The sequence below is a fragment of the Typha latifolia genome, chromosome 5 (genome assembly GCF_019914945.1).
Source record: "Typha latifolia isolate L0001 chromosome 5, TyphaL0001v2, whole genome shotgun sequence".
NCBI classification, from domain to species: Eukaryota; Viridiplantae; Streptophyta; class Magnoliopsida; order Poales; family Typhaceae; genus Typha; species Typha latifolia.
This window is the reverse complement of record NC_133090.1, coordinates 6,228,610-6,250,011: the sequence shown is the minus strand read 5'-3', so window position 1 is coordinate 6,250,011 and position 21,402 is coordinate 6,228,610. Positions and strand designations below refer to the sequence as shown.

Below are 21,402 nucleotides of genomic sequence, written 5' to 3'. Positions count from 1 at the left end.
GTCTTATCCTGCGTCAGGGTGTGAGGACAAAATAAATGATGTTAAATGCTATGATTTTTGCAAGGTGATCTTTAAAACAGGAATTGAGAAATTCTCCTCCATTGTCATTCTATAAGAACTCAAGATCTTGAATAATAAAACTGTGAAAGACTAATATGACAGCATAACAAAGATCAACAATAGTTATAGATTAGAAATTGTTATAAATTAAAGCTATAGTAAAATAGATGGAAGAGAGAATGTTAAAAACTCTACATGAATTCATTAAATAAATGGCCTTTGTATAGGCTAGTACATCAACAGTTAAAAGCATTAAAATAGGAACCACTTGGTAAAATAAGATTACATTAAATAGATTAGCTGAAAACTAGTTCAACACTACTCCACTATTAACGAACTCCTATAGACTAGCTATGACAAAGATTTTTTTTCTCAACAAACCCTCCTTTAAACTGATATGCTAAAGAAAACAAGTTTAAAATATGTAGAATTCTCCATCAAATTGGATTTTATAGAGTGGCAACTCCAAGTAACTTCTGTAGCTTCAGAAAACAGTCAATTTGAGAGGTTTAGTACAAATATCAGCAACTTAGTCTTCACTTCTATCGTAAACAAATCAATAACTCCACCATTTCTATGATCTCTTAAAAGATAATACTTCACATCAACATGCTTAAAATGCAAATTTTTAAGAATTTTCCTCAGCCAGATAGCTTGAGAAGCAGAAGCTGTAGCAACAATAAATTCAGCTTCAGTGATGGAGGATAAAATGATGATTGGTTGCTTGGATGACACACGAAACAGCCCCTATGCCCATCATAACAACATAACCTGAAGTGCTCCTCGTATCATCTTGTCTTTTTGTAGTTAAATACATCAAACTACCCACAATTTGCTTATAGATTGTGTTGTCAACCTATTTCCTTTATGATCTTTTTTTAGCTTCAAGCCGAACTCAGTTGGAGTACTTATCAGATGACACCATCCACTCTTTTAATTTGTAAAAAGAGGGATAAAATTAATTCCACGATAAAATGATAGAGATGGCCTACTATTGCCGACTACTTAGTTTGCCATAGAATTGAAGTTCTGATGCATGAATTAATACTCATTTCCCGTGAGCAGTAAACTCTACTGCTTATTATCATCAACAAAATTATTGAGAAAATATGATTACACACTACAAAATTCAAAATTATTGCTAAATGAGAAGATACAACAAGTTCGGCTGTGCTTCACCTGCCTTCCTCTCCCCCTGATTCCATAGATAGTTTCAGTTAACTTCGATTGCGAAAAACTAGTTGAGCTTGATTCGTACATTACTCTAACATATAAGATGTCTTCAAATTTGAGTCTGCCATCAAGCAACAGCAGTTTGTTGTTCGTACACCTGAGTCCATTCAGCTGGCCACCAGTCTGGTCTAATTACTTGGACCTTCACCTTGTTTGCATCTTTAATGCTGAGAGTGGATGTCTGCTTGAAGGCTTCTTCCAATTTCAGAAGGCCCATTCCACGACACCCGAGTGCTGTATTCACAGTCCCAACTTTTTTATTCGAAGTGTTCTCTACAATTTCTGAACTAGGCGACACTGCCTGCTCTACTTCTGATCACAAGAAAAATAATGAATTAAGCATTTAAGAAGCAAAGAAGAAACTAGAGCAGTCTCGAATCCGAATGACATCATAGCTAGAAGCAAATACCTTCTCCATTATCATCAACAAACTTAAAAGGAACCAAGCGCTTGCGAATGACGCCACGATGGTGTGTCCGAGCAATAAGTTCCTGCCCTACATAGCATCCTTTGTCAAATGATATAGCGTTGAGTCCCGCCAGATTGTATTCAAGTGGAATAGCTTCACCTGGTTTTAGGAAAGAAAAAATCCCCCAATAATTTAGAGATAAAATGGAGAGAAAATCAAGTTAATTTGAAACAATACAATTTTAAATGAAAGTTATAATAAAAGCTAAAAGGAAATTATCAAACTTTAATAACAGTATAACAAGAAGGCAGACAAAGAGAACAATTTTTGTACTCTTATTTCCACTTCCGAAAAGTAAATTCAATCGTAGATTAATTTAAAAGTATTATCACAGTTGTACTCCAAATCAAATATTTATCTTTGCATCTAGTTTTTCCATTGAGAGACAGGGGCTCCCACCTTGGTAATTTATTTCCAGAGGAATTCAGTAATCAGATACATCCCGCAAGAGATCCCCTTTCATGTGAACTGAAGCTTTCCAGAATGCACTATTTAGTGAGGCTGAGATGTCCACAATCAAACATGTGTTGAATGTAGGGGGTTTGGAGGAAATATTATGACATAGTAAAACATGCTGAGCCAAAAGTATGACCATTAAGTCCAGCTAATAACAAAAGGTATATGAAGTTCAGACATGTACCCTGTTAGATAAAATAATGTGTAAACTCCTTTATTATGGCAGTAAACTTCATTATCCTGCATTACTGAAGCACTACTTGTCTGTCTCAGCCTTCTCCTTCAGGTTCTTCCTTTTCACATTAGAAAATGCCTGAGTTGGTAGGTTATCATGAGACGAGATGACATCAAAGTTAGATCTCAAGAGCAAATCATATCAACTAGGATATTGCATAGAAGATCTATAATGAGCCCAAGTTTTTTTTTTCTCCAATTGAGATTTTTCTAGGTTAATCTTTTGTTCCTATGGTTATTGCTATTTCCTCCCTAGATTACTGCTATTTGTGGTGCAGTGAGATTTTTATTTGTCACATACCAAACATCCCAGAATGTGGTACGTAAGCTGCAATTAGCAATTAAATTAAATAAGAAGATTGTTAATAAATGGAATGTAGGACCGCAGGGGATATCTGTAATGCTGTGGGTGAGCAAGAATAGTGAGAGCTGGGAATCAATAAGGTTTCGATTGGATTTCCACACTTTTATTGTGAAGCAGAACAGAAGAAATACCTACGATTGCTAGGAAGCCTAATTTAAAGGTCCTAGATCAAACTAAGAGGTCTGATATTCATTACATATGAAATTCCAGAATTAAATAAGATATATGGCAGATCAAATCATAGAAAAGTTCTGCAGAATCCAACGGATGAAATAATGTCTTATCACTGATAGTAAAATTATTTCCCAATTATGTTAAACATGCAAGGCAAAAAATTAGGGATATGGAGTTTCAGAATCTAGAAACAGGTTTCAACTTTCGATGCATAATAGAAAAGAAAGAAAAGAGAACACAGTATCTAAAATATAAAAAGAAGAGAACTTAGAAAGGAAGAAAGGAGAAGTTCAAAGAAAAAAAGGGGAGAAGAGTCAATCATTTTCAAAGTCATGTACAAAACTGATCTTGGTCTAGGTTGGCCAGTATACCTTCATTTACTTGGAAATGAACTGTGGAGACATCAGATTTGGTTACAACTACGCAAACTAGATAAGATTGGAACATGTTAAACAACTAATAATGCAAATAAAGGCAGCCATGACTTATCAAGAACTCAATTCTCACTTGAACTCCAAGAAAAAAAATTTACCCCTGTTTACTTTTCATACTGATGAATTCTTGAGGACTCGTCCTAGTATACAGATTTGAGCTGTTTTCAGTGTTCCAAAAGCTTGACAAACATACTAGATAGAAGAGACCCCAATAACAATTTGATTGCACAATTAGATCCAATTGTTTTCTTTTTCCTTCTTTTTTCCTGTGCAGAAAAGGGATACTTTCTCCACTATTTCTGTTTGCCATTGCAACCTCCTTCGGTGCAGAAAAATACCAATTTTCAAATGATACAAAAGAGAATGCTATCAGATGCAGATGAGATTAGGATATTCCATATGTTAGTAGGCCCAAAAGTAGTAAAGATATAAACTTAATTTCAAATGTTATATAAGGCTGGCTTGAAAGTGCATAAGATTAGGCGGGTAAGCATATGCACCTCTTACGCAGGACACCTAGTTTTATAAACCTAAAGTAATTAAGTAGGGTAAAAAGTTAAAAATCAAAATGATAAGACTTGCAGTTTGGTTGTCTGAGTTACAGTCAGAGGAGAGAAAATGCAGATGTGGACATACATATTACATTTTAAAATGGTGTTTTATTCCAAGATACCAGTTTGCTGTGCTATTGCAGAAAACATGGCACATTGGAGTTGTTTTAGTCTTTCATAACCTCTAACCTATTTCATGAGTAACTCAATATCAAAGAGAAACAGAAAATTAAACACTAGGTAAATTCTGGAAACTCATTTAACTCTGGCATTGTATGTGCAATTTTATAAAACAATATTGTACATACAAATGGTTTTTAATATAGCCTCAAATGTTTAGCACTTCGAAGAATGCCAATTTTTTCACAGCAGTAGCTGTTACGCAAGGTATTAAACATATAAAACCAAGGATCAATAATCTATTCTTTGCAATCATATAAAGTTCATGGATTTGCAATTACTTGCAAGAAAGCATAATGAAATAATTGAGATTTTGAACCACACCTTTTGGAATCTCAGTTGAACCTTCTGCAACTCCTCTCTCTAACCGCCATAGAAGGTAATGCTGTTCATCAGCTTCCTTGTCAGACTCAACTAATGGTGCTGTAAATGAAACAAAATAGAACCATAATGTGTTTTAAGGTCGCATATGTTGCATATCCTTCAAAGCATCCCATTTGTATAGGTTTGAAGACAAGATGTAAATAAATATTTTGTTGGTATCTTACGTATTGTGCTAGCTGGGAAGATTCCCCTGTATCCTAGGCAGCCCAACCTAGGATCTCTAAACCATTGCCAACCATGATCATTTCCTTTCGCAGATGATCCTCCAGCACGATCAACAGCCTGTCCCCAACCAACTGATGCTGCTTCAGGATCTTGAGCTGATGGCTCAGTACTGGAGAGATTACCACCAAACCTTTGCCAACAAGAAAATTCCTCGCTTACATTCTCTATCTCAACTTTTGCCCTCAATCTATATCTGTATGCATAGAAGAATAATCAGGCATAATAGAACAGTCAAAAGTCTTCAGAATTCAGGTATATTAAGTTCTAAAAGGGAATCATACTGATACTATACTTCTGCTTCTGTAGTAAAGAAAATCATTGGCACATATGTATATTGACAACTAGAAAATGCATGTCTATATGCCATACGATCAACAGATGATTGAACTTACAGTAAAAAGTAAACCAAAAGTTGAGCTACAAATGTTTACGGCCTATTAAAGATTTCTTCCATAAAATAAGGTCGAGCAGCCAAAGATCACTAGATCCGCAATGTGCAAAAAGAGGAATATATGTATCCCTTTTGCATCACCCTGATTATTATATCAGTTATATGATATTATAGGAAAGGCTTGCACTAGGACACTGATTTGCAGAACTAAATAAATACGGTTCACACCAATGAATAGATAAAAATACCAATGCAACTGTAAAATTAAATACAAAACTTACATGCACCCATAGGCATACCAAGCATCTAAGTGATCACCTGTATTGCAAGCATTCAGGCATGAGATGAGTGGAGATGAACTTGTAGGTAGAATACATGTTACTAGTTGTTCTGCTTGATCGTAAGTTAACAGATGTAATTTAGATGTAATAATAAATGTGTAGGCATGCACATTTGCCTATTGCCATATATGATGTGAATCGGGTCAGATCGAATCACATCAGGTAACATTGGACTCGCTTGGTTGAGTCAATTATCTTAGTTTAGTCGATTTCTATTTTAATTGAGTCAATTATCTTAGCTTAGTCGATTTCTATTTTCATTGATTCAATTTCTATTTCAGCATGTTATGACTTAAGTTGTTTAAGTAGTTAATTAAGTCTTGTTTAATTCGGGTCAAGTCAGTTAGCCTCATTTAAAAATTATGAAGTGCAACCAGGTTAGGCACGAATCAAAGAATTGATTAATTGAGTTCATCTCCTACCTCTTTCTCTCCTATCTCTTCTCCCTAACTCTAGCCTATTCTCAAACCTAAGCTGCCGCCACCACCTCATTTTTTAGGGCTGACCATCTTCTTCCCCATCCTCTTCCTCTCTAAATATTAGATCTACCCCTACCACCATCTCCATCCACGCCATCATCACCATCTACAGGTCGATCCACCATTGTTGTCCTCCAACCCGAAATCGTCTTCACCAACACCACCATTGAAAACTGGTTCAGATTTGACATACGTAGAGTGTGAATCTGATAAGGGGTTGTATACAAAAGTTGTAGATTGAAAAGTCACGAAGTCATTCCACTGGTTTCATAATTGAATCATTCTCTAGTCTCTAGTCTCTCCTCTCTCCCTCTTCAACCTCGACTCTCCTCATGTCCCTCAACCCTAGCCGAGCAAGCCACCAAAGTCGCCATCTACCTTCCCCCTTCGTCTGCCAGCCTCCCCTCTCTTTTGGGCGCCGACCACCTTCTCCCTCATCTTCTCTCACCCTGTCATGTCTAGCCACTACTTGGATAGGCCACGCCTTACCCTTGACCACTATCTCGCCATGACCAATTGCTAGGGGTGTCAAAATAAACAAGCAGCTCAAGCTCAGCTTAGTTGAAACTCGAGTTAGGTTCGGTTTGGCTTGAGCTGAGTTGAGCTTGAGACTTATCTGAAGGCTCAATTTGAATTTCGAGCAAAGCCTGGAGCTGGCTCGCTCAGGCTCGGCTTAAATATAATATTTATTAATATTATATATATTATATAAAAATATATTTATAATAATTAGATCTTTGACCGAGTGGCTACTATTATCCTATCTCTATCTAAACCTAAATCTAATAAAAATCTCTCCAACAAACCCAACTTCCTCATCCTCCTCTTCATCGATTGGCTCCTTCGACCTCTTTCGTTGGCCTCCTCTTTCATAAGTGTCGGCCTCCTTATCTTCCTTTCCTCCTCCGTCACCTCCTCCCGGCCTCCTCATTCTCCATTGGCAAGCTATCGCTTTCTCCTCTTCGTCGGCCTCCTCCTCCTCATCCACCTGCCTCCTCACTCAGGCTCAACTCGTTTACACCCATACCAACCTTCATCCAGCCACAAGCCACCATCGCCGGTTCCCTCCATCTCCTGCCCCACCATCAACCAGACCTTTACAACATCCCAAACCTTCCTCCCTTGCCCTAGATACAATATAATCATCCCCACCACATCCTTATCACATTGTTGACTTGCAACATCACCCAAACCGAAATTGTACACCGCTGCCGCTAAAACCACACCGTCGGTCCGTAAACTCCATCTAGATCTCCACCACCCCCAAATTCTCCCTTCTCCACCATCCTAGCCGTCTACGACACGTCCCAAATCAGCCCTAACCCCTCCAACCACAACCATACCACTTGGGCCCTACTAAAACCCAAGTCAATCTCACTCCTCCTAGCCGCACCATCCGTGTCGCATGTCGGTATTTGAGAATGGGTCATATCAAGTGTACTAGATTCGTCGTTCCTCGGATACCATGACAATAACCGAAGCCATAGCAGCAAGAGGCCAAGAGGAGTCTTCACAAGCCATAGACACCACAGAAGCAGTGAAGGCGAGGACACCATCAGCCCCAACCTTTGCCGCGGCGGCAAACTCCATCGTTACCATCGAGCCAGCCTAACATTGGAGACATGGTCACTATATCTTCCGATATAAGAGAGGCCCTCTCATACATACACCATGAGGATCCAAGAGGAAGATCACCTTTGGCGAAGAGTTTCGACCCAATACCTCATAATAGGTCTGACGATTCTACCATGAGGATGCTGCTGTCTCACTCTGTATGGCAGGTCCTCCACCACCACCTCATACAAAGTTTGAAGAAGAACATGGAGGATGTGTGGGCTCTCATCCGCAAAGCCTCATACTGCCCACCCTAGTAGCATGGCAACCCAAGCCGCCGATTGACGACAACGATGTTTGGGAAAATTTCGAGGATCTAATGCCTCAATAGCCCTACCCTAGGGCCGTGGCTGCCCCGTCACTATGCTCAAGCAGACCAGAGCCAAGAAGATCATCGAGACAAGGGGGTTCAAGGCCTCAAAACAACCTATGTGCAGGAAAGAAGAGATAAGGGGTTGAGCATCTGTAGCGATGAGAAATTTATCTCGGTGTAAGAATGCATGAAGCTAGATACCATGATGCTTATGGAGAAACATGAAGGAGTTGAGGCTGTAGTGCACAAGATGATTACCAAGGGTGAAATGGATAAGGTTATGAAGGAGACCAAGGAGGAGATCCATATCGAGGTCTCTATGTATGCATGCCCACCAACCAAGCTGACTTTCCTCTTGCAATCGGGCCTTGGTCAGCTCGAGACTAAAGCCGAGACTTGGTCTAATCGTTTTTAGGTTATCCCTCACTTAGATTAGCCATGTACTCACCCCTGATGTGCTTCTCTTAGCTTTTGACATGCCTCTAGTACAATTGATCCGACCAAGGCTGCGCACGCACCTATTGACTCATCGAATAGTTCCTTGCGTTCAAACTTTGCCTAAGTCCACACCCAAGCTGAGCCTTGATCAGACCCTTGCCAGGGTCTTCCCCATCCTAGTTGGCCACCTCTCCACCTTGGACAAGTTCCGAAAGGACTTGGATGCAACCCACATTCAGCTGGCTTAAGATTAGTCTAAGTAGATCTTGCGCCTGACTCAGCTGACTTGGTCTTTTTTTCAGTTTTGGTTTTTGCTTTCCTTCCTCCTAATTCAGAACTAAGGGAAACTTGCTTGGAGGATCCAAAGATGGTCAACTCAAGTCCAAAAAGAAAGAGGATCGAGCCACTGATTTTCCAACGGAGACGATTCCACCTGATCTACCGGACCCCGAGCTAACCGAACCAACTCGAGCCATCACCTTGAGAAAAAAGTAACTGGAAGCATGGTGAATTGATATGAACCGGGTCAGATTGGACCACATCATGTGGCATTGGACTCGCCTAGTCAAGTCAATTATATTAGCTTAGTCTATTTCTATTTTAGTTGAGTCAATTTCTATTTCATCTTGTTATGACCTAAGTTGTTTAAGTAGTTGATTGAGTCTTATTTAATTAGCCAGTTGGGTTAAATTGGTTATCCTCATTTAAATATTATGGAGTGTAACTATGTTAGGCATGAATCGAAGAATTGATTGATTGAATTCATCTCCTACCCCTCTCTCCCTCTAACTCTTCTCCCTAACCCTAGCCTCTCCTCAAACCCAAGCCGCCACCACCACCTTGGTCGCCAGTCCTCCTCCCTCCTCGTCCGTCAATCTCCCTCCTTTAGGGCCGATCATCTTCTTCCCTCTCCTCTTCCTCTCTAAGTATTAGATCTATCCCTACCACCATCTCCATCCACGCCATCATCACCATCCACAAGCAGATCCACCATTACTACCCTCTAACTTGAAATCATCTCCACCTGCCACCAACATCACAGTTAGAAACTCGTCCAGATTTGACATACGTCCTCATCACCATCGCTAACCTACAACATCACCCAAATGGAAACTCTACATCGCTACTGCTAACACCACACCATCGATCTCTAAATTTCATCCAGACCTCCACCGCCCCCAACTCTCCCTTCTCCACCATCCTAGCCCTCCACCACACGTCCTAGATCAGCCCTAACCCCTCCATTGACAACCATGCAACCAAGGCCCCACCAAAACCCAAGCCGACCCCACTCCCCTAGCTGCACTATTTGTGTCGCATGCTTGTATTCGAGAATAAGTCATATCAATATAGGGGATTATAGAACTTGTTTGTTGCTTATGCAATTACTTACTGTAGAAGATGGTAATGAAAATCTCAGATGCAGCTTCAAAATATTTCAAAATGAAATAGGGATTTCCAGTGTTACATCTCACAAAAAGAGAACAAAGTTAAAATGAAGTTAGTTAATGAGGCAAATGTTAATTGCTCTGACCTGATCTGCCACACCATGTGAAACAAATGTGAGGACCCAGTTCTTTAACACCATGACAATAGATGGAATAATTAGGAAGGTTTATTGATACAGCTTGTTAAAAGAATTAACATTAACAAGCTTCAAACTGCCATATCACACAACATTATCTAGTAATAAGAGGAAATTTACTGCGAGAAGCAAGCCATTCAGCTTCCGGTTATAGAATAATTCAATTTTGTTAGGTAGGATGAACATTACTGGAAGAAGATTACAAGGTCATATTCCATCAGAGATCAAGTGATGCAAACATCACTGATAGGACTCGATAGCGTGTGTACCAGTACAGGAGGTGCCGACAGTTGATGATCCCTCATATAAGGATTTGATTATAATTTTAATTTATTTAGGGTGTCTTTTGTTTATTTCCTATGTATGGTATTTTTTTGTTTAATTTCATTATAGGTCTATATATAGACCCATTATATTTTCTTTGAAAATTAATGAAAGTTATGTGATTTTGCTTTCTAGAAAATTTTAGTGTGAAACCGTTTCTTAGGATGGAGGTATGAAACCCATTCCTTCACTTCTTATTTTCCTCTCTCATCTTTCTCCACCACGTTTTACATCATCAAGATCCCATGATGTATAGGCATCACAAGAATTTGAAAATTGAGAACTTGATAAAAGGGCATCATTTTTCAGTAGTAAACTCTTATAATCTCACGAGAGATTACTTAAGGAAGTGCTTCATGCTTAGTAGTTGAACTACTTTTTTTCAACTTTCATCAAACCATTGAACTAAGGCATAAGGGTCTTTGCAGGTATTATGACAGAACAAATTACCAAAACAGAAGAATCTGTATCCAGATAAAAAAAAAGCAAATAACCAGATTATGTAGAAATGGTAGTCATTCAGCCTTCTTGTGGGAATAGGACATATTGTTTATCAAAGCTGTATACAGCTTACCCTATTAGGCTGATTCAATTTATCATGAGGTTAGGGAAACTTTTCAAGTATAACTTAGTTGTTCCATCTAATATTTAGACATTAAAGAGCACATCTGATGCAGCCTAAGTTTCTATATTAACAACAAATAATACATGAGCATAAACAAGACTATAATCAATCAACAAAGAACATAAGAGCAAAATGAATCTATAATCAATCATTTTACCTATGCAGTTGGACAATCGGATAGTAGATCAATATTTCAACTCTAAAGCCACACATGCAGAGACCATATCAAAACGAACATCGAAATGCCAGATACAAACTAAAAAAGTGAAGTTTGATGTTTATATTAGAACCTATAAGCATCAACAGAGATTGAGAATATTGTAATCCATGGTCTAGGCCTCTAGGAGTCTAGGGTTAGGCCCATTAAAAAACAAAACAGCTTTTCTAGAGTAGAAGCATGAAGGCAGCAAAATTATTCTTATATAGAGTGAAAAATGAGGCTTCAAGGTTAACAAAGACAAGTAGGGAATACAACATGTGGATTTTCACAATTTCTTTATACAGCTATAACTTTACAACTTGTTTTTTTTCTTACTTTTTTGCAGCAACTTTCTTGGTGTCAACACCAACTAACAACAGAGACTGGGCCAAGAACAACTTGTGATTGAAACGGTATATGGGTTTGTTGGTTAGAGGAAAATGAAGCAGCAAGAGAAGGTCTTGGTTACAGCAGGAACAGTAGCAAATGAGTGAGAACAAGTTGGGTATAGGAAACGAATTAGGAAAGGATTTTAAGTAGGATCCTCGACAATCCTAACCTCAAATTATTGGATTCACTTGCAGTTCCTGAAACCCAATCAGATGCACCGAAATCAATTGAATGCTTACAACTTAAATAGTTCCAAAGTGCGTACTTGAGAAACCAGAATTCAATTCCATAGAATACTAGTATTGAAATATACTTTTAGTCAATTTTATCAAAATTATTAACTATTGCTACTAGCACCAGAATCCCAACTTCTTTTCAGCAAATCAAACAGCTTAAAATTCTATAAGGGCTCACTTTTTGAAGACATCTAAGAGCTCCTCCAAGAAGGCGGCATCAACGTCGGCGAGCAAAGCGAGCGGCTCCTCCGAGTCATCTTTGCCCGGCCCGGACCCGGTCCGGTCGAACTTGACATCAGCCGAAGACGGCCGATAGAGGAAGAGGTCGTACAAGAACCTCCCCTGGGGCGTGAGCAGAGCCGCGTACATCGGCGGCGGGTTGTACAAAGCAATGTTGGGCGTCGGCAAGTAGGAAGCTTGGTCGGCAGTGGAGGATTCGGGGGATTGGGCGAAGGGTCGGACGTCGTTGGTGAGGAGGCCTTGGAGGAACCGGGCGGTGTCGGGACCGCGGAAACGGACGACGGAACGAGACCTGAGGCGGCAGGTCAAGGGGCCCACGTCTTCGAGGTGGGGAGTGGTGGAGAGGAGGCGGCGGAGGGAGGTAGAGAAGGGGGAGAGGAAGCGCGAGCAGGAGGTGAAAGCAGGCATATTTGCTCCGATTTCTCGGCGTTACGATTTTGTTGTTGCTGTTGGGTGTTGTGTTCGGTATTCGGGGTTGGGGATTCGGGAGGGTTTAGTTTCTGGGGAAGGGAAGAGGAGGAGGAGGAGGAGGAGGAGGAGGGAGACGGACGCGTGTTGGTGCGCGTGTCGCTCGAGGAAGAACGGGGAAGCTCGAGAGGACTCGTAGCAGTTTGTGTTCATCCGCGTTGTCCGGACCAAAAGAGCACGGACCTTCACTTCAATCCATCGGAGCAACTACCCAGTTAGCTTAAACGTCGGACATTTGCATTAGAAAAATATTCTTAAAATTTAATCAGGTGATTTGCACTGTAAATCATTATAGTTTACACTTTTCATCTTTACCGTTCTACTTTTGCAAAAGATCTACCCAAATTTTTCTCCAAGTATTAGAATTACTTTTGCCCCAAATTTGACAATATTTTTTGTCCTTTGATGGTAGCCGAGATAATGTATAAATATGAAAAAAGAATACATATTATTTATCTATTCTTCTCGTGTAATAACATAACGGTACTTTATTTGTTTTTGTAGAACCTTAGCTAAAAACTTTTATCCATATTCCATTATAAAACGGTTATTTTCTATATAGATAGTGCTATAAGAGTGAATGAGTATAAATTTTTTTATTATTACTAAGGTGAAAGTACTCGTCTTTTACACATTAAAAGTAATTTTATCGCGCTAAAGGTGAAGATGAAATTTTATGAATTAATAAAACAGCATACACAGGGATATTGTATTAAGTATCTTTTTTCATCAGAAGAAGTTTAATTCTTTTATCATCATGTTAAAGACGAAAATCTCTTATTATTTGAAATATGCCCAATGTATCAAAAAAACTATATATTTATTTAATAGTAAGATATATAACTATAGAGATTGACAAGGATAATATTTGTAAATTCTATAGATATAATTATATTTCATAAATGTTCATCTTTAGATTATGTAAAAATTTATCTTTGGATTCAATAAATATATTCATTTGTGGAATCTATAGGTATATTTGTGGATTTTATAGATATATTTTAAGAATTCATAGTTAGTAATTATAAAATCTAGAATAATTTTTCAGAATCTAAAGTTATTAACTACAAAAATTCAAAGTTAATACATATAGAATTTGAATGTACAAACTATGGAACCGGTGTTAGTGCATATGAAATATGTTATGGATCACTATATATAGAATTGAATTCAATAAAATGAGTTATTTTATTTATAACAGAATGTATGTAGAGTCATTACATTTGAAATTCATTGCTAGTATCTTAAGAATCCATAGTTATAATAATGTAATCTAAATTTCATAACTATAGAGTTTAGAGTTCGTAGCTGGTATATGGAAACAGAAGATACTAACTGAAATAATATAAATCCAAGTACACTATGATACTAATTGAAATAAAAGTAAGGAATATATTTACTTCTATTAGGAGAATCCACCAAAAGAAACTTCAAGACTGAAAATATTTCATATCTTTTTATTACCGGGTACACACTTAACCTACTAAAATACAAGTTTGTATGTTAAACTCGTGTCAAGATGTCCACCCCATTATTATTTTATAGAATCCACAATTAATAAGTACGAAATCTGGAGTTAATATCTATAGAATGTAGAATCAGTATATATGGAATCGACTTATCAAGGTTAAAGCTATAATTAACAATATCAAATAAATTGATATAAAAATTATAAAAAATTTCATTCTCCTTTATGTGGAGAGTCTCAAACCTAGTAATTAGCGTAGGTCTTCCCATGAGTAATCTTAACGATATTTCATTGATCTTTTGGCTATCTCACATGTACAAATCTAAGAGAACTTGTTAGAAGTAACTCTATTAAATATAATATTTATCACCTTACTATTCCATCTAGACTTTTCATAATCTATCTTGTCCCACTGAGTAACAGATTATTCAACAATAATTTATCTTCAACAATACCAAGAGCAGGTTTCCAATCATGAATAATAGATAGCCAAACTGTTATGAACCAGATTTAAATTGGTTCGGACGTAAAAATTTAAAAAATCTAGGTGGTGGTAGCCTCATGAGTAGGATTCTAATAGATTTAGTTTCAACTAAATTGAAGGTTTTGATGAAAAGATATAAATAAAATAGTAGACGGAGGTCAAAATAGGGTATAACGGTAAATATTCGACGTTGTGGCAATCGTCGGAGGATGGCAGACAGCCAAGGAAGGTGGTGGCTAGAGTTTGGGGTGATGGGAAAGGTTCTACAATTACGATCTACTCCTAGAAGATAAAGATAATCTAATTGATACAATAAAAACGGTAAATGTGATAATAAGAAAATAAGTAAACTCAATTAATTCTCAATACTTGGATGCTTGGATGAGTAAACAAAAAAACTAAGCCCCTCTATATATAGAGGTCGAGTACAATAAGTGGACTTAGCCCTAAAAACTTGTATGACTTAAATTAGGACTTGTCTTAGAGTTTTACATGACTTAATTGAACTTAACTTAGTGACTTATATGACTTAATTGAACTTGTCTTGGTGGCTTATATAACTTAACTAGACTTGTCTTAAAGACTTACATAAGTATGAATCGATTAAAAGATAAATAAACTTGATCCATCGAGCGCAATATCCTTATGATGCGATCTGATTTGATCTGATCCAGTTCGCATCACAAACACATTTGTCAATTAGTTTTAAAAATGCTTGCATTCAGACTTTCTAGTATGGAGATAAATAAATTCTATTCGGGCATTATTCATCAAAATTAAGATAAAAAGGTTTTATTCACAATTATTCTAACACCAAACTTTCATATTATGAGAAAATAAAGTTATGATCTTCACATGAGCATCTTCATGAGAGAAACTTGAAGGTTGATACAGCGAGTGAACAATCTTCTTCTCTCGTAATCAAAACTCAATTCTAAAGTTCTATCCTAGGGCAGTCTCTTTAATCTATATTTATAAGTGACAAACATGAAATAAATAAAATATTATCCTCCAATACAACTTCATCTCCAAGGAGTAGTATATGAACTCAAATATTAAGAAAGCCCGTGTCGATATGACGTAGATTTAGCCCAAAAAGAATATGAACTCTCTTTGTAGATGAACCTCATAATAGAAATAACGAGTTTGAGATGGATTCAAATAATTCACATCCAATGATAATTCAATATTTGGTCTTTTGGAAGAAAATCTCTTTTCGAATCTGAGCAAAACTTGTGCACTTGAAACTAACTCTAAAGGAATTGGTTAGCCAAGAATTGGTTAAACTTTAATACTGAATTGGTTTGATGAGAGAGACTCTTGAAAGTACCAAACTCTCACGATGAATCTAAGTCATAAACAGATTTGCTTGCTCATGAGACAATTATATTAAACTAGATCACTCCATTTAGCCAGATGATACTAATTAATTTTTCATTGATGCGAATTGGGTCAAATTGAATTACATCATGAGGACATTAGATTCGATGGATCGAGTTTAGTTTTCTTATTTATTCTGCTTATGTAGTTTAGTTAGAATCTAAGTAGGTTAGAGTTTATTTAATTAGCTAAGTTCGTTAACATTTGTGTAGTTTTAGAAAAATATTTTGTAGATATTTATTAATTGACCGAATATTATGAGACCACTTAGAGAAGATTGAAGACATCATGATCTACAAAGTTTGTATTCAAGGTTTCTCCATATTAGGACTCCATCTATGGCATAATGAAGAAACTTTCCGAGAAAGATAAGGAAGGCTGATTTAGCTAAGTCATATTTATCTATAGGTCATGTTTATCTTTAATGTAAACCCTTAACGTAAGTTCAATTAAGTCATGTAAGCCTCTAAGGTAAGTTCAATTAAATTATATAAGCCTCTAAGGCAAGTCCTAGTTTGAGCCGTATAAGCCTTTAAGGTTAAGTCCGAGTATGATTCATTGTACCTGATCTCTATATATAGAGGGGCTGAGTTTTATTCATCCAAGCATTCAAGCATTGCGAATTAATTGAGTTTAGTTATTTTCTTATTCTCTCATTTATTATTTGTATCTTAGCCATTAGATTGTCATTATTTTCCTAGGAGTAGATCTAAGTTAGAAACCCAAATTCTACCTCAAATCCATAGCCACTATCACCTCCAGCAACCATTCTATTATACGGCCGTCCAGCACTGCCTTTGGTCGTCTGCCGCAACGTTGGATATTTACCATTTTATCTTATTTTGACCTTGTGCCACTATTTTTGTAACAACCTATCCTTAAAAAAAAATTTAAGTTCTACATGGGCATGATGTGGCCGGCCATAGTATGGCCGGCCTTGTGCCCATGCAGTTGGGCATAGCGTGGGGGTGCCATGTAACCCCTAGCATGGCTGCGGCTAGTTGGCTGCGGCAGGCCCCAGCGCCGTCGTAGCCGTCGCCAAAACCCTCCCACCGCCTCTCTCTCCCTCTAAATATCTCTTTCTCTCTCTCTCTCTCTCTCTCTCTCTCTCTCTCTCTCTCTCTCTCTCTCTCTCTCCCCCTGTCGGCGTCGGCCTGCGACCACCGCCGCTGCCGTCTCCACTAAGACGGTGAGCCTCCTCTCTCTCTTCCTTTCTCTCTCTCTCACTATCTCTCTCTCTCTCTTTCTCTTTTTCTTACTTTAGGCTCGGGCCCGTCGGAGCCGAGCCGCCGGCGAGAGGTCAGCAGCTGGCTGGTGCCCTCCCCGCCGGCCCGGGTCCGCACCTCCCTCCTCTTTCTTCCCTTCTCTTCTTTTCTTCTTCTTCCTTCTTCTTTTCTTCTTCTTCTTCCTCAATTGCTTCTTCTCTTCTTATTTTTCTGCAATAGTGTTGGGCTCGGCCCAGCACTATAGTAGGCCAGTGCTGGGCCAAGCCCAACACTAGTACTAGCGATCCATTATCCTTTTTAATTTTATTATTTATTTATTTAGGTATTTCTGTCTTAATTAATACAAATAGATTTAGACATTATTTATTTTAATAATAATACATATTCATCATTATGATTATTGTTAATTAAAGTTTATTGATGATTAATTAAGTTATAAACTGTTACACATAAATATAGGCAATACTTATATTTATTTATTTATTTATTTACTTATATGTGTATTAGATTAATAGATAGATTTGTAAATTATAATTATTAGATTTATATTCTAATATTCTTATGATATACATTTTAAGTAATTCTATTAATTTATTATATATTGTTATTTTTGTAACAAATAAAATACTAGGCTTATGTATTTATTTATTATTTTATAAAGTAATCTCTAATTAATCAAGATATAATTATAGTTAGGTTTTTATCTATATTTTTATTTTTATTTTTATCTGTAATTAAAAATTTAGCTAGTTATAAAGATAAGTAGAAATTCTAAAACCTTCTAAATCATCATATATTACATGAACGGATTTTAATCAGATAAATGACTGACATCATACTACTTAAATAATTTCAGATTTCGACCCCCTATTCAGGATCCCATGGACTTAGCTATCGACGATTGATCATTGTCGTAGCAACGTGAACAAGTGGTTGTTTGGTATTTGCAGTGGTGGTGAATAGTCTTATCCCCTAGACGCCTTTCTCAAATTAGATTATATTATATATTATGTACATGCATGTTTTGGCCTTCAGCATGATTATCTGATTTTATCTAGAGATGATTACAATCGAACATATTTTATCATGCATGAGTACATTGGTGATATATATAGAGATGATTGGAGATGATTCTACTGTTATGATTGTATACTGAGTTGATCTGTAGCATGAGTATGCATGTAATAGATTAGCATGAGTATGCATGTGTTGACGATACAGTTGGAGACTACATTGCATCATTTCCTCTTGATTCCTATTCCACCTAAATTCTTATTATGCATTGACTTATTATCGTACTGGATATATGCATATGATTTGTCATTTAGAAGAAAAACATAAAATGTGATTGATATGATAGTTGATAAAAAGTGAGAAGATACCCGAGTGGGCGCGAGGGTTAGGGCATGCTTGGAGATGATTGATCGCTCGACATAGTCACGATCTTGTTGGCCTTACGTTTGAGGTCGTTAGTCTGTGCGCACAGCAGACATTAGGACACATGCCATTTGCTAGGGTATATGTGGCAAGTTATCCTCACGAGGTTTTTATCAACTATGTGGGTGCCCGGTTTGGATGGATGTTGATACCCTAGCGGGAGGCGAGGTATGGTTATATTTGAGATACTCTTGCGGGTGGCGGAGTATGCTCTGAGCCTTCGGACATGGTGTTGAGACCGGGTACCGGGTGTTGACTGTGCACCATGGTCTAGTATGATTATATTATACCGAGATGTCGATGATGATTGTGATGTTGAGAAATGCATATGATATCATTATCATTTGATTACCTGATTATCAAGTGATCAATATGCATCATATGTGGTTGTATTTGATATCATAGCATGGTCATGGTCGACATGCATCATTTGTCATATTTGAGAGAGAGAGAGTTATGATGATGATATATGACATGGAGATTTATTTATGCATTGTCGATGATTATATATTTTATCAGTTATGACATGACATGTTATCTATTTTTTATTTATGTATTATTGAGGAATATTCATATACTCATTCATGGTATGATGCTCTTTTTGATTCATATTATTCAGTACATGATTTACTCTCTATTTGACATCACTGATTCGAGGTAATGTCTATTCACTGAGTCTTTTGCTTATGACTTTCTTTATTTTTTTTTCTAACCCTCTCAGATATGTGATACGTAATAGCGACTTGAGATATCTTGAGAAGATATTTTAGAACGATGATGATATGAGCTATAGATGCGAGACGGTATAGATGATAGTTTAATCAGATATTGAGTTGTTCCGGTATTTGATATTTGTACTCTTTTGTATTAGACGATGATTTGGATATTACAGGTCGAATCATAGTGTACTCTTGTATTAGTTATTTTAGTTGTATCTTGATGGTTTGTTGTGGCCTGTGTGAGTCTTACCAGATTATGTAGTGATCTAATATATATTATTGTGGACTGAGATATTTATATGTTAACAGGTTTATTTGGTTAATAGTATGATTTATTTGGTGATGGATTATATGATCATGGATAGGTTAGCAAGTTTTATTTGATGATGCCATTATTATATGTGCACAGGAGACTATCTGTGCGTGACGGGCCCCACCCAACCTGTCGCGTGCGCTGTGCGTGTCGTGTGAACGCGTGTGCGTGCACGTGCCCGTGCTGGGTGGGAGCGTTATAATTTTAATTATATCTTTTCATCTAACATCTGATTGATGTGAAACTAGAGTCATTAGAACTACATCTCATGAGGCTACCACCACCTAAATTTTCATAATTTTCTTACGTTCGGATCAATCTAAATCTATCTTTAACATTCATTAAACTAATTAGCTATAAGAAAAGCTAACTAGGGCCAAATCAACGAGACCCGTTGTAATAAATTTAGCTCAATTGAGTGCATAGTAGTTTAGTCAAATCTGAATTTGATTAAGATGGCCCTTTGGCTCAATAGATTTGAATATGAAATTCAATTAAACCAAATCTATCTGTAACATTCATTGAACCAATTAGCTATAAGAAAAGCTAACTAGGGCCAAATCAACTGAGACCCGTTGTAATAAATTTAGCTTAGTTGAGTGCATAGTAGTTTAGTCAAATCTAAATTTGATTAAGATGGCCCTTTGGCTCAATAGATTTGAATATGAAATTTAATTAAAGCAATGAGAAGTAAATCTGACTCTTCATCTAACGCTTAAAAATACACCCAACTAGTTTTCAACATCTCAAATGCCCTTCTTCGGACTCTCTAAGATCTATTTTGAATGGTATTCACTCTCTACATTGATCACTGCAAATGTGATAGAGAAATGCCAAAACTAGTATTCTAAGCAATCATAAATAACAACTCTCTAAAATATTTCATTTGAAATGGCAACCATCTTGTTACAATTGTCTCGAGGAAGATGGTTTTGATCCGAATTGTAGCTTTGAAGGAAATGATGGTTTGTATCTTAGCTTTCCAAGAAATTGGAGAATTCCCAATGAAGATGTAAAAACTACTCACCGATTTTCTTGAATTAGGACAAGATCACCAATGAGAATTAGAAAAGTCTTTAAGCTTTAAACCAAAGTAAACATCTGAATAAGCTCTTAAAGAAAGAGGATTACTAGATGAAAAGAAAAGACCTTGACCATGCTTGTTCTTAAATACTGAAACAATGATAGACTGCTTGGAGATGAGGCTCTCAATGTTGTGATAAGAATTGACGTGTGCACAACAAAAGTAATGTCTAGCCTTGAAAGAGTTAGATAAATGAGGCGACCAATTAGTCTTCGATAAATAGAAGGATTAGACAAAAGGTTTGCAAGCAAGATTACCTGTGTCTTCAAGTAGCTGTAAAGTATAATGTCTTTGAGACAAAATAATTCCCTTAGAAGAGCATGCTATCTCAAGGCGAAGAAAGTACTTCAATGGTCCAAGGTCCTTGAGCTTAAATTTGGAATGAAGAAACTCTTTAAGAGAGTGTATAACTTCAATACTAGGACTTGTGATGATTATATCATCAATATAAACGAGTAGAGCAACAAAAGATGAAACAGTTCCTTTTATGAATAAAGAATAATCACATTTGGATTGAACAAAACTAAATTGGAGAAGAGATTGAAAGAATTTGGAATATCATTGCCTTGTAGCTTGTTTTAGGCCATATATAAACTTGTGAAGTCTACAAACAAATTTCTCCCCATGAAAATCAGCTTTCCAATTGACATTGTAACTGACAGGTAAGTCCATATAAACTTCTTTTAAAAGATCCCCATTTAGCAGCAAGAAGCATCTTGACGGTCACAAGCTTGACAACTGGAGAAAATGTTTTGATGAAACCAAGCTTTTCTTGTTGTGTATATCTTTTAACAACTAAGTGAGCCTTGTGTCTCTCAATGGTGCCATCTGATTTATACTTAATTTTGTAAATCCATTTGCATCCAATGAAATACTTTCCTTGT

At 37.0% G+C, this 21,402-nt stretch overlaps 1 protein-coding gene across 1 annotated transcript; it reads right to left on the bottom strand.

Annotated features, from left to right (window-relative positions):
• Positions 1-1,081: 1,081 nt before the first annotated feature.
• Positions 1,082-12,640, bottom strand: LOC140789283 (putative transferase At4g12130, mitochondrial). The gene is made up of 5 exons (XM_073138926.1): positions 11,878-12,640; positions 4,704-4,957; positions 4,480-4,578; positions 1,703-1,861; positions 1,082-1,605 (listed from the first exon to the last, which is right to left on the bottom strand). Exons 1-5 carry the CDS (start codon positions 12,345-12,347, stop codon positions 1,361-1,363), a joined length of 1,227 nt encoding a protein of 408 aa, XP_072995027.1. The 5' UTR covers positions 12,348-12,640; the 3' UTR covers positions 1,082-1,360.
• Between the last annotated feature and the right edge of the window lie 8,762 nt (positions 12,641-21,402).